At 42.8% G+C, this 16,725-nt stretch overlaps 3 protein-coding genes across 3 annotated transcripts; 2 read left to right on the top strand and 1 right to left on the bottom strand.

Annotated features, from left to right (window-relative positions):
- Positions 1 to 481: 481 nt before the first annotated feature.
- On the top strand, positions 482 to 7,613 carry pi4k2a (phosphatidylinositol 4-kinase type 2 alpha). Its single transcript, XM_035636368.2, has 9 exons — positions 482 to 969; positions 3,259 to 3,459; positions 3,538 to 3,669; positions 4,295 to 4,448; positions 5,229 to 5,290; positions 5,428 to 5,527; positions 5,759 to 5,892; positions 6,130 to 6,189; positions 6,409 to 7,613. Exons 1-9 carry the CDS (start codon positions 631 to 633, stop codon positions 6,568 to 6,570), a joined length of 1,344 nt encoding a protein of 447 aa, XP_035492261.1. The 5' UTR covers positions 482 to 630; the 3' UTR covers positions 6,571 to 7,613.
- Positions 7,559 to 10,352, bottom strand: avpi1 (arginine vasopressin induced 1). The gene is made up of 2 exons (XM_035636374.2): positions 9,991 to 10,352; positions 7,559 to 8,892 (listed from the first exon to the last, which is right to left on the bottom strand). The coding sequence occupies exons 1-2, from the start codon at positions 10,350 to 10,352 to the stop codon at positions 8,706 to 8,708; spliced, it is 549 nt and encodes a 182-aa protein (XP_035492267.1). The 3' UTR covers positions 7,559 to 8,705.
- Positions 10,353 to 12,624: 2,272 nt separating this feature from the next.
- Positions 12,625 to 16,224, top strand: LOC118312077 (zinc finger protein 79-like). Its single transcript, XM_047333682.1, has 3 exons — positions 12,625 to 13,413; positions 13,813 to 14,109; positions 14,768 to 16,224. The coding sequence occupies exons 1-3, from the start codon at positions 12,912 to 12,914 to the stop codon at positions 15,361 to 15,363; spliced, it is 1,395 nt and encodes a 464-aa protein (XP_047189638.1). The 5' UTR covers positions 12,625 to 12,911; the 3' UTR covers positions 15,364 to 16,224.
- Positions 16,225 to 16,725: the final 501 nt, after the last annotated feature.

Here is a 16,725-nt window from a genome sequence, read left to right as displayed (position 1 = left end):
GGGGTCTCAGCTCAACCATTATGTTTACCGAACAAAACAGATTTGAAAGCATTTGTGGTTATGGACTAAATGTGAAATGTCATGTGCAGTTGTTAAATCATTTTGAGTCAGTTGAGTTGTTCAATGAAAGGCTGCCCTCAATGACATAATTTATTTTGTTTTATATTAATTTAAACTTGACTTTAAATATAGAGGAAGTACAAATTCATCTACTAGGGTATCTGGGGGGGTTTACAAACATTTCCACTCAATCACACAATAACCCCAACATTTTAATTTTTTTCTATTAATATTATTTCTTTATTTTGTTGTGTTCATTGATTGGCTTCACTCTGCTCTCACGTGCTCTCCGTTGAAGGAGTGTTTGCGTCCAATCAGCGCTAGAGACAAGGTGGTTGACAGCAGAATTTGAACGCTGATTGGTTAGAAATCAAAACACTCGACGGGTCCCGCCTCTTCCCGGAAGCTGACAGTCATCTGACTTTTCTTTTTCTGTTCCTGTGTTTCCTTGTTAGCCAGCGTCAGTACTAGCCAACACAACAACCGTCCTACCTTCTTTCCTTCTTCTCTTTCGTCCTCTTTTCCTCTTCTCTATTTTTCCTCTGGAGCTAGAAGAACTCCTCCACAGACATGGACGAGACGAGTCCTCTTGTCTCTCCGCTCCGGGACTCCGGTGATTTCAGCTACGGTCCCACGGAGCCCACCAGCCCGCGGGGCGCGTTTGGAAGCACCCCGGGCTCCGTGGTGCGGATCCCGGCTGGCAGTCCGGGGTGCAGCCGGGAGAGACAGCCGCTGCTGGACCGGGACCGCGGCAGCACAACGCGGGAGCCGCACGGGAACGAGTTCCCGGAAGATCCCGAGTTCCGAGAGATCATCCGAAAGGCCGAGCGGGCCATCGAGGAGGGGATCTATCCGGAGAGGATCTACCAGGGGTCCAGCGGCAGCTATTTTGTCAAAGACTCGCGGGGGGTAAGAAGAGCAGCTGCCAACTCACATGATGTTTACCGACAGACCCTTGTCATTTCATATACGAATCCGTGAAGTCTGAGGTGTTGTGTGTGATGCGCTGACGTCCAGAATGAAAAGGATGAGAGTGTTGTGATCAACGTGTTGCCATAGGCCTCTTTTTTAACCAGCCTGTGATGACTTGGCAAATAGGCTGTAAGGCATGTAAACAAAACACGAATTATGTTTATATATATATATATATATATATATATATATATATATATATATATATATATATATATATATATATATATATATGTTGAATACAACTTCATTGCCCACTAAGATGTAAAACAGTCACAAATTATCTCTGAGCTATCTGCCATTGGGAAAAAAAATATAGCACATAGACATCATATAGCACAACACTGACAGAATCCATTCAAGTAATGGAGTACAATAAACAAAGATACGTCTGAGAAAAACACACGTCTCTAAGAATTTAGAGAATTTGCTGGTTGGATAAATGTCTTGTTATGAATATTATTTGCTGTCAAAGTAATCCGGCAGCTCCCTTCACAGTTTAGGGAATATAAGCTCTTCTGGTGAGGAACTGAGAACGTATCCTCAGAGCCAGAACCAGGCAGGGGCCCCTACCCGGCTCTGGGGCCTTTTGATGAGTCTACTAGCCATGCTGAAGACCCTCGCCCGCTTGTTCCTGTATTGACTGTATGACAGAAGGCTTTCAATCACAGATACAGTGGAGTCCAAAAGTCTGAGAGCATTATCCCAATTTAATGGTCTCAGACTTTTGGTCCCCACTTTTCGGGGACAACTTGTCATATTTGCGTGCATTTCTCAACCCATAATTAAGAGTCACATTCTCATTGTAGCATTTTTGTAGCTCCTAGATCCAGTCGCTCAGCGACCGTTAAAATGCTTTTATCGTTAATGTTGCTGCTGAGGCAGGTAGTCTGTTTGAGAACCCCCATCTCTGACCGGCTGTCACACTGTTGTCAACAACAACACAAAGTTACAGATGACAAGTCCTGTCACACGTTAATCCGGCTAGTTTTCCACTTTTTTTTGTCTTGTCCTTTCATTACATTCATTGCATTACATTACTCTGTCGATTATATTTCTGGGAAAAGAATCAAGTCTTAACTATCTAACAAAAGGTGCCGAGCACGCACGTCTGATTAGGTGCAGCTCTTGTAATCACTTTATTTTTCAAAGTTCTTTACATTTTCTAATTGCTACATACAGCAGTTAAGACAAATTAATGAATCACCACATTATACAGGATATCTTACTTTTCACTCTTTACAATGTCTCCTGACTCTTTCTAATCAAACCAGATTAACAGTAAACTTTGATCAGCACGACTGGTGTCGACCAGTTAAAGCCTTGAGCAACTCAGACATTCTCCACGCTCCTGTCCTCAGTGTGTATTGTGTCTGAATCCATGCTGAAAAAAACAAAAGAAGTGTTTCTTTGGATCTTGTGCTTGGATCCTCACTCATTTTCAATATGTGCGAGGCAAGATAATCCAGGTCTTCTGTGTGCCACTTCTCTACTCATTAAAAGCTTATAAAATGAGTATTGTTGGCTCTTTTTGAGAGTTTTTTATACAATGACTTGTTCCCCTTCCTTAATTACTCACCAGCGTGCTTAGTAGTCATGTGGTAGCTCTCTGTGTGAGGGTATAATTCTCTCCTATGGCCAAAGTTTAATTTGTGTGTGTGTGTGTGTGTGTGTGTGTGTGTGTGTGTGTGTGTGTGTGTGTGTGTGTGTGTGTGTGTGTGTGTGTGTGTGTGTGTGTGTGTGTGTGTGTGTGTGTGTGTGTGTGTGTGTGTGTGTGTGTGTGTGTGTGTGTGTGTGTGTGTGTGTGAGAGTCTGTGTGTCACACTTGCATAATGCAACATGTGATATCTATATACAACTCAAAAGTGACACTGAACCATAATCTGTACTTGCCTTATCAGCGGCTGTCCATAGAGAAAGATTAGAGTTTAATTTTCTGCAGAGCACAGTGGCCGTGGACAGTTTAATTTCATGTCAGTCACTGTGGATTTTAATAGTGCCAACTTTTCACAGCAGCATCAGCTACATTTCCCTTGCCCCTATGTGTGTTCTGCATGTTTCAGTCTTATTTCCATGTTTACAAAGTAAAATATTGTCCTTTAACCTTGGACTGTCTCATACACAACCAAACCCCTCTACTTTTCTCAATTCCTAAATGTTCCAACTCTGAACCCCTCTATCTACATTTCATGCATCTCACTCTCCCCACACCTTCTTCCGCTGCAGAAGATCATTGGCGTGTTCAAACCAAAAAACGAAGAGCCCTATGGCCAGCTGAACCCAAAGTGGACTAAGTGGCTGCAGAAGCTGTGCTGTCCCTGCTGTTTCGGTCGTGACTGTTTGGTCCTGAACCAGGGTTACCTCTCGGAGGCCGGCGCCAGCCTGGTCGACCAGAAACTGGAGCTCAACATTGTTCCTAGAACCAAGGTATAGACACACACACACAGGTGGCACCACATGAAAAGTTCATCCCTTTCCTCTCCTAATGCATCCTCTCCTCTCTAGGTGGTGTACCTGGCTAGTGAAACATTCAACTACAGCGCCATTGACAGGGTCAAATCTCGAGGAAAAAGGCTGGCCCTGGAGAAGGTGCCAAAAGTGGGGCAGCGCTTTCACAGGATTGGATTGCCGCCAAAGGTAATCTAATAAATTGTTGCGCTGGTGAATTCATTTGCACAAGTCAACGACCAATGACTTAGTCATTGAGTTCACCCTCACAAGTCTCGAAATTAACACTATTAGATGTTAATAGTTGATGCTGTTTAGAGATATTATGCGTCTAGTCTACTTTGTCTTTACTTAATTTTTAATCGATTTTTTTCCAAATGACTTTCAAAATTCCCCTGAAACTGGGAATCAATTGGTTGCCTGTAAATTGCATCAGTTGTGATATTTACTGCACTGGAGATACACAGATGTGCTGTAACAATATCTATGTTTGGTCTGTGAATGACATGAATACCAAACATACACCAAAGTTCAGTTCATGCCCGATGTTGAAATAACAGTTGAGAAAACAGTCTCACCAAAGTTGCCCTTCTAGTGCTTCAATCTAAAACACCTAAACACTGCTAAGTGAGGAAAAAACCTAAGTTATTTGTATGAAGAGTTTTATTGGGATTGTTCATTTTAATTCAGTTCAACATATGACAATGGCATTAAATGTTGAAATAATAACAAAGGTGAAACAAAAAATCCAGGGAATACATGTAGCTGCTGCTGTGTATAACAGAAACACCTTGATCTGTTCCACTTGCTCCAGGTTGGTTCCTTCCAGCTCTTTGTTGATGGATACAAGGACGCAGATTTCTGGCTGCGGAGATTCGAAGCGGAGCCTTTGCCTGAAAACACCAATCGTCAGCTCCAGCTGCAGTTTGAGCGGCTCGTTGTGCTCGATTACATCATCAGGAACACAGGCATGTGGACAAAGTCCTCCGCTGTCATCATCATTTCAACTATTGATTAGAATTTGAAGTGCTATGTGGAGGAAAGAAAGTAAATTAATACTGTACTTAACTACGATTTTGGGATATGTTACTTGACTGTTTCCATTTTCTGGTACTTCATAGTTGTACTCCACTGTATTTACATAAGAGCTATATTTACTGGTTCAGATCACATGAAACCATTTTATAAAATATGATAAATATGGTTTTAAACTAAACAAAATAAAAGTAGGAATACATTGATCCAAACTAATTTAATATAATATTCAAGTAAACTCGAAAAGGCAATTTCTGAAGGAATTGAAGGAAATCTGAAGGAGTATGTAATTACTAGAACGATTGAACAATTACATTATTTTTGTAGAAAATGCTTCCAGCATTCACACCAATAAAAATTGTGTCGGCAGCTGGGTGTACTGGGTGGAGGTAACTGACACCCATTCAGCTAATTGGATCAGTGAAAATTATCTCCATCTCACCCAATGACAACCTGTTATTATTAGTTATACCTCTATAATAAGTACCCTTACTTTTGATGGTTCAAGTACATTTTGCTGACAACAGTTCTGTAAAGTTAGGTCTATTATGGTATTCCTTCTTTTCTCAGGTAAAACATCTCAGTGCCTCACCACTGATTAACATGTTGCCATATAAGCAGTGAGTCTTGAATGCATCCTGCTGAAAGAAATGTATTTACAGGCTTTGTTACACTGGGTTGAATTTGAATTCATTATTTATTTGGCGTTGCAGACAGGGGAAATGACAACTGGCTGCTGAAGTACGACTGTCCGATGGACCCTGTTGGGAGCAGAGTGAGGATACACAGACATGCACCCTGTCAAAAACTTTACGTGCATTTTCGAAATGGTGACGCTATGGCTCAACTCAATAGATGTTTTGTTCTGCCTAAGATTGAATTCCTGCCTGTACCCTCTCGTCCTCTCTGCAGGACACAGACTGGGTGGTAGTAAAGGATCCCATCATCAAACTGGCAGCCATAGACAACGGCCTCGCCTTCCCCCTCAAACACCCCGACTCCTGGAGAGCCTGTAAGCAGTTACACTGACATCGTTTGAAACAATCACTTCTCGCCGTCAGCAGGAAGTCTTTTGTCCTTTTGTAGATTTGTCTATCTTTCCCCCATTCTTTTACATTCAAAGTTTCTTTAAATATATATTTTCCCCAAAAAATAGATCAGATGTTCAGTCACTGTATTATCACCAGCCTTTACACATAGTGTATATAACCATTAATTCATAGTTTTATTGTCCAACCACCAGACCCATTCTATTGGGCGTGGCTTTCCCAGGCCAAAGTTCCTTTCTCCCAGGAAATCAGAGAGTTGGTCCTGCCCAAACTTTCTGACCCAAATTTCATCAAAGACCTGGAGGAGGACCTGTATGAACTATTCAAGGTACGGGGGAGCTTGGGTTAAGCATTGAGCAAAAATCTATTTGGAGAATTGTGAGAATGGTGTGAATTTTAAATAATGTGGCTGAGAAATTGATGCAGTCATTGAAGTTAGGGGAAGGGCAAAGGTGGAGAAGAGGATGACCGTTCTGTGCTCTATAAATGAAATTTATTATAATTATTATTCTGTGGCTGGGAATATTATGTATCACATGCATGTTTTGTATCCTGTGTGTCGCAGAAAGACCCCGGCTTTGACAGAGGACAGTTTCACAGACAAGTAGCCGTAATGAGGGGACAGGTGAGTTTTGTCTTCTTCCCTAAAAACAACAATCTTAAAAACAAAATCTCACACTGAAGCCAAACTGGCCAAGTTATACTCCAGACTTCGATCACGTCTGATTCCGCTCTTTGCCATATAACTAACTGTTCCTACTTGGATGACCCTCTTTGCTTTCAAAGTATTATTTTCCAGTTGTTTGTGTTGACTTACTTTTTCATTCCTCCTTTTCATTCCAAGATCCTGAACCTGTGCCAAGCCCTGAAGGATGGTAAAACACCCCTCCAGTTGGTCCAGATGCCCCCAGTAATCGTCGAAACAGCCAGAGCACCTCAGAGAGCCAACAGTGAGTCATACACACAGAGTTTCCAAAGCAGACGACCCTTCTTCACCTGGTGGTAGGAACGGAGCAGCAATGAGGAAGAGGAACAGCGGGAAGCCGGAGCGGGGAAAGGAGGTAGATGTGCCATTGTAAGAGGACAGGTCTTTGTCCTCAAAATGGATATTATCATCACCCTCCCCTCCTCTACGCATGGATATTTTGGTTACAGGGAGAGGAAGAATGGGTGGAGAGATGAGGCCAAAAAGGAAGAATTTCACAAAACTTCCCTATTTGCCTCTGTGCCTTGTGTGGATGTCGCTGAAGAATAAACGCCTAGATAATGAAGATTCTGTCGCTTCCCACGGGAAAGGAACATTTCAGCGAGATGTCAGACTTTTCCGTTGGACTCCTGGGTGCGTATAAGGTTTGCTCACACTCGTGCACGCCAGTCAAAAGCTTCTCATTGTTTTGTTTTTGGATGGGAGGTGTATCGCATTCCATGTTTTTTTTTTCTCCCTTCATACCTGTCTGCCTTTTTAATATTGACTTGCATATTCTCGCCCATGTAGTTAAACGCACAGGGCTGGTGAAATCATCAAAGCCACAACTGGGTTTTGATTTTAAACAAATAAGAGAAGTGTTCATTGTGTTCAAGAATTAGGAACTTGCCAACTCACTGGTGTCTTTACAAGGGGAACACAAGCCACGTGAACTGGTTTCACAGTTATTCATTGCTCCTCCTAATTCGATTAGGATCTGCAAGTCATCAGGGGCGATCTTGGAAAGCCGAGGCACTTTGGTGTAAAAGAATCGGATCAGTACGACTGGCTCACTTAATTTTTCCCTTCAAACTGATGACTTAAATAACCGGCGAATAACATAACATGATCTTGTCTACAAGCAGGCAGAGGGTGAGGGTGGTGGTGACACTCCGTCCCAAGCTCCTGTTTGCCAGAGCCATGTTGATTTGTTTTCCTCTAATAGGTGGTGTGGTGGACCTAAGCAAACAACGAAGTAACGTCCTGCTGTACTGAACTGACATGGAATTTATTGTGACAATGCACTGTATAATTTGTATGTAATATTTAATGATAGATTATAATTAAAACATACTCCATTAAGACAGAAGACTTTGTGGGTTTGTGAGTGAGAAGGGTTTACAGTCAGACACAGTCACACCACGCAAATAGAAAAAAATCCAACCAGATTTCAAATGCTGTCTTTTGCTGCACACTGCTTATAATTACAGATATTTTAAGAATAAATGTTACAGTCCAACAGTTATTCTTACAGTCAGTCAACTTTTAAGCTGCTATAATCAATATTTTTATATAAACAATGGATCGAGTGACTTTGTGTGAAAGGAGAATGTTCACACGACTCCACGGTTCCTTCTAGCTGATCTGATTTGGTTTCACTTCCTGTGGCAATGAACCATGTTGCGGTTCATTCTCACAGTTCCATCAGGATTTTTCCCAGCCCTGCAGCTGTGGCAGAGTTGTGCGTGCAAACACACACAAACACACACCATCAGTGACTGGCTGGTGAAGAAAGTGGAGCATTCATCAGCTAAGGAGCCAAATGCTGTCCTCGGGAGTTTGTGGAGACCTAAAACAGTTAAAATAGAGTGAACATTTTTCTCACATTCCCCAGGTGGACAGAACACACCAACGGAATTTAAATCTTGTTCCATATCGGTTCCATGACAAACTGCTGTTTGCAACCAAGGTCACCATAGCTACTTAAAAAATTGCAACCAAGGTCACCATTGGTAATACATCAGTTTTCTGTATACCACTCAGTTCTACCTCCACCAACTAGCCGAAAAATAGAGAATGATTGATGGTGTCCCCATTACCCCCACTTGCAGGTGGGGGTTTAGGTCCTTTGCTCAAGGACACAGCCATGGAGGTCAAGGGAAGATAAAAAACTGTGTTCATTCATAAATGGATTCATTCTGTTGATTGTGCTTATCTGGAGCCAGCATAACTGTATTTGATTTACCTACTGTACAAGAGTTAGACTTATCGCCAGGCATGTTTACCAGAGTTTATTAGTATGCCTTTGTGATGGGGTCTAACGTGTGGAGTACGTGTTAGTAGAAAGGGGCTAAAATCTCAAATACATTGTGTACTTTCATGCATAATCAGTCATGTGTTTCACGACTTCATTGCGTCTTCTAGCGCTGTGTGTTATTTCAAGCTGCAGTCAGCTTTCAGTGGAGGATGCGGTGAAGGTAGCGTTCAGAGTCTCTGGCACTATCCTGCCTTGCCAAACCCAACCTCCATGGGGAGGGTTTGAAGGGATTAGGGTTTTCTGGAATGTCTTCCTCAGCGGGCGACAGGGATTCACCCGGACTCTCCTCATCCTGTACGTTGTAGCCCGATAATGGCTCCTCAATCCTGGAACACAGACAAGTTACTCTGCTGTAGCTAAATTATTACACGCCAACACAACGACTATCAATAGACCGACCTACTGCTACTTTCCCATATAAAAAGGCTGTTGTATGTTTTTGCTTGGTAATACATGTGTTCAGGTCAAGTCATTGGTGATATTGATAGACAGCTCCATAACAGCTACTTAATGTGACGCTGTATCCGCAGTTAGGACTGAACTCTGAAACTTTATCTGAGTGTCCTGAAGACAAATAGTAGATTCATTTGCACCGTCTTTGTATTGCCTGTACCTCTATATTCAACAGGAGTCATGGCACTTACAGTAAGGGGGTCACCAAGTTTTTCCCTAGGAGGACATGAATATCAGAACCAAATTTGATGGGATCAAAATATATTGCTAAAAACCAAATATGTCAACGTCATGGTTTGCTTTAGGGGAAAAATCAGTATCAGTAAGTCATGAGGATGGGGGCCAGGACTGTCTGCAAAATGTTATTGCCATTCAATAGTTGAGGTATTTCTGTCTGGACCAAAGTGGTGGATCAAGGGACTGACTAACATTGCCACCTTTAGTGCCACTACACTGGCATTGCAAAAAAAGAAAAAAAGGGTTCTACTTCTCCATTTTGTTATTACCACACCACTCTGTGGACTCACCCCACCATTTTACCGGTCTGTGGCATTTCATTACTCCTTAAACAAATCTAATTTCCTCCCAGTGAGGAATGCTGAAAGCTGTGTGTGTGTGTGTGTGTGTGTGTGTGCGTGCCCGCCCGTGTGTGTGTGTGTTTGTAGTGGCATGCAGAGAGAAAAGTACACAGTCTTGTGAGGTCGTGCTGAGTTTGTTAGGCACATGACAATTTACACTGGGCATTTTATGACACAGAGGGAGTCTAGATCCAAATTAGCCAAGGCCTTGAACTTTAAAAACTAATACAGTATTTTTCTGTATAAATGAGTAAGAAGAGAGAACAGAGACCTACTATGCCATTAATAATGAGGTATTATTAGTACCATTCTTTTTTAACTCCTCGTCTACACATCACTTTTCACATTCTTTCTTTTCTTTTTCTTTCAGGCCTCTTGCCGTTTGACACATACCCGAGATATGCTGACGCTCTGAGCCACTTGTGATCTCTCTGTCCTTCCGCTCTGAAACCTGCTTTATTCCTTGCTCGGACTCTGAGCCCCACTAAAGCCTGGGCGAGTCCCGCCTCGTCCTCTCTCTCCTCCCCGTCCCTCTCCCTCTTCTCTGCCTCCTCCATAAGTGCATCCGTCCCTTGCCACACCAGCTTTGCCCGATGTGTCGCATCTCTGTCTCCAGCTGTTTTAAACAGCCTGTGCAGTTGGTGCATGTTTACTCCCGTAAAGATATTGGAGCATCCCGGCTTCCTGCTGCGTCGACTGGAAAGGTTCCACTCCACAGGCAGACCATCCTGAATGAAAGCTGGGGCCTCTGCCATTCCGCGTGAGGCTGAGAGCGACCAGGTGGTGAGACAGGACAGGAGGACAATATCAAGGGAGAAGGTAAGAGGGCTGAAAAAAAAAGGTCAGCTGAAAAGGAGAGAAAGGGGAAAGAGAACAAAGTGGTCAAACTAAAGAGATAAAAGCTACAACCGAAGTTTAAACCTTCAGCCTGCAGAGTGCAGCCAAAAAACCCAAGTTACCCGCTGGGCTTTACCACACAACAAAGTAAACAAGAAAATATTCACATTTGAGAATCTGCTATGCACTTTTGCCCTAATTATGACTAAGCGGTTCAAACAAAGCCATGTTTTCATAGGGTTGACTGAAGGAATTTCTGGACATATAAAATGAATTAACCTTAACTCTTGGTGGTGATAAACTGGACAAAACTGATAAGCAAAGATTAGAAATGAAATAGAAACCTGATAGTTGCCATGGTTCTGTTACATCAATTCTTATTCCCACACAAAAAAACATTAGAGTTTATTTTTAAATGTCATATAGGGAAAGCCAATGATTCAAATTCAACAGCAGAAAAAAGGTTCAGCCCACACTATGGGAAAACCTAAATGATGTTGAACTCCATTGAGGGTGCTTACCTTACACTCTGTAGTTTGATGAAACCAGGTCCAACAATGCACTACAGGCAGACAAACAACCTCATTACTGAAGCAGCACGCAGACTACAACCTTCACACTCGCTAATGCCGAGTCGACCCACTTCCGACCGGCGCGCCAGTGCCGTGTGGAGCCACAGGGGGACGTCAAGGAATAATCAAAGAGTAATCCATTAATGATGTCAGTGTTGAGCTGCTTACCGTACAATTAAGAACCAGTCTGTGAGTGAAAAGAGAAAAAAGCTGTCCGAATAAACAACCAAACACACGACATGAGGCCTTCGGGGAGGCAGTGTAGGCTCCTGCATAGGCCTATTTAAAACAGGAGTACTCTTGAAATGGTTTCAAGCTACAAGGGGTACCACGAACAGGGTGGCCCCCAACTCCTAACTCGCTGCCATATTATTGTTGTTCAAAATGCAACATCTCACCCTGAAATACAGTCGAGTGGGCTACGAGTAATAGTAGTATCGCTGCAGTAACGACACCGGCCCAGATTTTCTATGCGCTAGCTGTTATTCAACCATGTGGCTTAGGTCTGTGTCAGTGGTTGGTGAATTGATGGTTTAACCTTATTGTCGCAAAGACAAATTGATACGCAGTGTAGGCACAAACTTGAGTATCCACAATATAAATGGATAAATGGAGATTCAGTCAGGTATGAATTATATTTTTCTGTATAACAATTGGCCACCAATTTAGGCAATTTTCTTACCATCATTGGTGGGGTAAGGACCAGAAACACCTCTTTCTCTCCATGTTCTGCTCCCAGAGTCGTGATCCAATAGAGGTACCACTGTCACATTTACCGTCAGTCAGTAATTAAAGATTCATAAAACAATCAAATACAAAAAAGTTGGGAGCACATTTGACCATGTGTCGGAGAGTTTCCAACTTGACTCAAAAGAAGTGAAGTGACCTTTTTCATTGTCATCATACATTTTGGCATAATTATCCAGAAACTATAAAAACATTTACCCCAAATAAATACTTTTGAGAAGAATAGTCACACACTGATCTTCAGACATGGACATTGAACTCATCACAGGTATTTCGTTTTGTTTCCCTACAGCACCGGAAGGCAACCTAATTAGTATCCGACCAATTAGCAGGTGTGTGGTACAGGACAGCTCCTATAAAAAGCGCGGGCCCTCCCTGCAGCCTCACCTCTGTCGTTTCCGTGGTTGACCGGGACCTTGTGTGTTTCTTCCAACAAACAAAAAAAAATCAAACATGTGCGGGCTGTTTGTTGGCCTGTTTCGGTCCGGAAGGACTTTTGCCCCAAGGGCAGGTGTTTTGATCCAACAAAGAGCAGGGTATATCCACGCCAAACCACCTAAACACAACGTCAGCGCGGCGGTAAGTGTACGAATGAGGCCTCTGTGGTTCTCTTTCACATTTTTTTGAATGTGTGGATTTGAAGCTCCAGTAGTTTTCTGACTAATTTATTAAATATGTGCCAAGTGAAGTTGCTGACACTACTAACATGGCCTGTCCTGCAGGAGACCGCGTTCGTCATGACCGTGATGAGCATGACGCTCCTCGGGCCTTCTGGTTGGATACTGGCAAACCTGGAGCATTATAAAAGCCGGAGCTGATGAGAGAAGATGTGGGAGCGCCGTTTCCTCTCTCTATTCATGTCGCAAGGTGTTTGGGAGCGTTGGGATCTTTATGTTAACAAAATAAAATCGAGTTTCTTAATTTGACTTTTCTCTCATTATTATTATTTTATTTTTTTTACCTGGTGCAGTTCAGCCTTTGAACCAGTAGGTGTCAGAAGCTGCTGGCGGAAGCGAAACCGATCGTGTTGCTTCTGAACCTCCTGCATCGCCTCTGGCTACGAGCTACGTTTGTCGTAGCGAGATTTTTTCTTTTGTTATTAACGTATCATTTTCGATTTTTTTTTTTTTTGCATAAGCTAATGTCTTTGAACGCACCATGAAGCCGCAGCTGAGCGGGGCCACGAGACGCGCGTCTGCGACTCCGCACGCCGCGGATGACGCTGCGCTGCTTTTGCAAGAGGAGCTTGTTGCGGCGATATACGGAGCGTTCGAAGTGGCCGTGCAGATCGCAGTTGGAGAGGTGAAAAGGCTGCTGGGCCGGAACTCGGGAGACATGTACGAGGGGATGCGACGAGAGAACGAGTCCCTCAAGCAAAGGCTGCACAGGGCTGAAGCCATGTTGGAGCCCGCGAGCGACGGAAGCCCTCCGCCCACAAAGCGACACCTCGACCCCCCGGATCAATACGGTCGAACAAGACCCACGCTTGACGCAGGTGGTGTGCATGGTTGTGAGGGGGTCAGAGGTGACGCGCCCCCTGCCCGGCCCCCGCCCTCCGACCCCCAGGATCGACACGTGAGCAGACATGAAGAGCAGAGGTCGGGCGGTGATGTGGCTTCAGAGCCACAGGAGGAAGAACGACATGGTGGATGCACCGAGAGTATGTATCAGTCAAGATGTTTTAAGTCGTTCTTGCCATAATCCACTGCAGGTCAATGTCAAGTGCGGAAGATGATGCATGTGGCTCAGAGGTTAAGTAGAGAAACTGAACGAAACCGCTGAAATGTGCATATGTTGTGCAGACATTGTCACACACTTTTGTAGGGTTGCTGAAGACCCATCATCTAATTTATACTAATATAATAGTTTGTTTTAATGCCTCAGTTTTGCAAACGGAAGTGACTGACTGGGGGCGGGGCGGTGGATGCTGCACATGAGTCCTATGTGTAAATCATAAATGATTATGTGGCAATTTAAATTGTTCATTTGTTCTCCAGGACTTTAAAGTGTATATAAAAGTGTTCAGCGTGCATATCCTGTAATTTTTTTGTCTTTACAGGAGTCACTGAAGAGATTTCCCGTGAATGTGTGGTGAAGGTAGAAACCGGTAAGCAGCCGTGTCAGGACTCGACGGCTCAAGACTGCAATGTGGCTCCACTTCCCGGCAACGGCGCCAAGTCCACATTGGAGCAGGTCACAGTAAAGCAGGAGATGCCCGAAGAGGAGGAGAGCGATGGTTCAGCTTGCTTTTTAGACTCTATCAAAGTGGAGGAGTTTAGCCTGGAGTCTGTGTTGGAGTGGGAAACAGATGTGCCGGATACTCTGAGCCAAGATCCAAACACCAGGCTGCCTCAGGGTGAGAATTGACTCAGTCAGTACATGAAACAATCACAAAATTCACATCTAAGGCATCACATCATAATGAGGTCAACAGATCAGTGATACAGTATCTATGAATTCTGAGCACTGGGTACCACAGACGTAACAGTAACAGTTCTGCAATTATGTCAGTAACACAGCTACAGCAGCTCCTCGCTTATTAAAATACCTTGAACTACATTCACATAACTGAGAGTCTCTGATCTTTGATGCTTATGGCCACTTTACTCAAATGCCCATTCGACTAAATTCAGACCGACGGCTTCCTTCTGATAGCCTTTGTAGTGATTAATTGGCCAACCTATTTGTAATAAGCTACATTACATCATATATACATAAATGTGCTGGTCAAACATCGCATGCATTACATTCAGTGGCTGTTGCCAATGTTTTGCATCAGGACTTCCATTTTGGCTGCTAAACAACAATTTAATCTCACCATTTAAAATCCTGTCAGCCCCCAGTAGGGCTGAATAGAGATTTACTTCCTATAAACATATTTGTTGTGTATGCTTTAAGCTGTTTGAAGTCTACATGTTGATAAAATGTGTAACTGAAATACAAAAATTTAAATTTCTACGTAGTATGAAGGTGAAAATAATTTCTCATGCAGTAGCTTATGTTTTTTTTCACAGCTCATCCTACGAACATGACTACAGGCCTTCCACCACCAACAGATCTTCCGTCCCTCTCCTCCGAGTTTCCCATCTTCCAGGTGGCAGAACCAGCTCCCATCCCAGAACCCCGTCCGCAGATTTATGGAGTCCATGTGCGGACCAGCCACACCATCGGCAACATTTACTCCTGCAAGTTCTGTGGTGAGACCTTCCACCTGCCCAGCTTGCTGCGGCGCCACCATGGCCAGTGCCCACAGAGGCTCCAGCAGCACTTTCAGGAGCCTGGAGCAGGAAGCAAGAGAAACAGACTGCAGCTCTACCCTCCGGGCTGCAGCCCCTTCCGCTGCACGGAGTGCAACAGAGAGTTCAACCGCATGGAGAACCTCAAGACCCACCTTCGCATACACACGGGAGAGAGACCGTACACCTGCTCGGTGTGCTTCAAGTGTTTCCGTCACTCTGGTGCATTAACCAGACACTTCCGTATCCACACGGGAGAGAAGCCGTACATCTGTGGACAGTGTGGGAAGTCGTTCAGAAACTGCGGGGGGCTTAAATTCCACCAGCATTCACACAGCAAGCAGCTACAGTTAAGTGGGACTCAAGAGTTTTAAGGTCTACAGGACCAAATGTCCTTTGTGATATAACACCACTTCTTTGTTTGGAGTGCTCAAAATGTTTGATTATTTTTATGCTTAAAAATCCATTTTCACCGAGTTTTACAGACTGCAAGTTCTGAAACTCCTTAAAATTTTCCGGACAGACATTATATATCCCTTATGTACAACTAAAGGGGCTTTAAAATTATGCTTTTTAATGTTATAACCAGAAAAACACAATTTCTTGTAACATTTTAGTGTTTTGAATGATAGAAACACACACCAAGTATAAAAAAATGAACAAAGTGAAAACATCATTCCCTATCGTTGATGGATGCATTATCTACATTTCAGTGCTCGATCACACTGACTGACAGGTGACAAATCAATAACAGGGTATCCTGTGCTGCTCTAGGTTAAGGGCTCTCACCCAGAAAGCAGAATTGCAACTTTTTGGAACGAGTGCATCGTACTGATCCTGTCAAATGATCATAAACTTTTTTGTCAATGAAACAATCTTGATTTGCTTCATTTCAGTGATCTGTAAATTTGTCCTCTCACTGGTAGAAAAGGATGAAGTCAGCTATTTAGCTACATACTGTACATGCATGTGATGGCTCAGTATTTTCTGAAATTAAGCTTTTAACAGGATTGTAAATGTAAATGCCTTATTTTATGATAATATTAAAGAAAATCAACGAGCCAATTTGTTTGGTATTCATGACTGACTTCATTTTTCCTGATTGTGTGCTAAAAAAAATTTTATTTTGACACTGGAAAATAATGTAATTTGAGTAATAAATGTATAGATATACTTTTGAAAGTGAACAAAGGATGTATGTTTTGTTGTACTGTACCAATATATGTGAAAATTTAGGTCTATAGGCGGAAGTCTAATTTTACTATTTGATTTAGTTAAATATGGAAATTTAAGTACATTTATTAAAATCATATACACTGGAAGATGCTCCCAGATTAGACGTAACCTCTGCAGAATCCCAGTCCGCCTCAAGGAGTCAGTTCTGTCTTCTGTGTGTTCAGAGTCAGACAGACAGTTTATTTTGATTTGATTGATTTTTTTTTTCCCCCTCTGGGGATAAGTGATCTACAATTTCAAACAAATCTTGAAAATTCACATAACCAGTAGAGGGCAACAAAGACCATATCAAATATAAATAACTCCAGTATATAAGTAAAATATAACAGTGCTCATATTAAACACGAAGGTTAATGTTCAGGAATAGGATGTATTTTGCACTTATTACTAATAAGAGACAATACACTCATTAGTAATAAGTGACAATAATTGATTCGTGGAAAATACTGGGCCAAACAAGAAATCACGTTACAGGAAATCCAGCCGGCTTGAGCCTTGGT

This window comes from Scophthalmus maximus, chromosome 8, assembly GCF_022379125.1.
Source record: "Scophthalmus maximus strain ysfricsl-2021 chromosome 8, ASM2237912v1, whole genome shotgun sequence".
Classification (NCBI taxonomy): domain Eukaryota; kingdom Metazoa; phylum Chordata; class Actinopteri; order Pleuronectiformes; family Scophthalmidae; genus Scophthalmus; species Scophthalmus maximus.
The sequence above is the reverse complement of the archived record's forward strand: the minus strand, read 5'-3'. Positions and strand labels throughout refer to the sequence as shown.

Bases quoted from the DNA above. Each gene is read 5' to 3' on its own strand.
- pi4k2a (XM_035636368.2), top strand. From the start codon at position 631: ATGGACGAGACGAGTCCTCTTGTCTCTCCGCTCCGGGACTCCGGTGAT. The intron at 5,528-5,758 runs GTAAGCAGTTAC...TCCAACCACCAG, and splicing joins CCCCGACTCCTGGAGAGCCT to ACCCATTCTATTGGGCGTGG. The intron at 6,190-6,408 runs GTGAGTTTTGTC...TTTCATTCCAAG, and splicing joins TAGCCGTAATGAGGGGACAG to ATCCTGAACCTGTGCCAAGC.
- avpi1 (XM_035636374.2), bottom strand. From the start codon at position 10,352: ATGGCAGAGGCCCCAGCTTTCATTCAGGATGGTCTGCCTGTGGAGTGG. The intron at 8,893-9,990 runs GTATGTGTCAAA...TCTGTGTTCCAG, and splicing joins AGAGCGTCAGCATATCTCGG to GATTGAGGAGCCATTATCGG.
- LOC118312077 (XM_047333682.1), top strand. From the start codon at position 12,912: ATGAAGCCGCAGCTGAGCGGGGCCACGAGACGCGCGTCTGCGACTCCG. The intron at 13,414-13,812 runs GTATGTATCAGT...TTGTCTTTACAG, and splicing joins ACATGGTGGATGCACCGAGA to GAGTCACTGAAGAGATTTCC. The intron at 14,110-14,767 runs GTGAGAATTGAC...TTTTTTTCACAG, and splicing joins AAACACCAGGCTGCCTCAGG to CTCATCCTACGAACATGACT.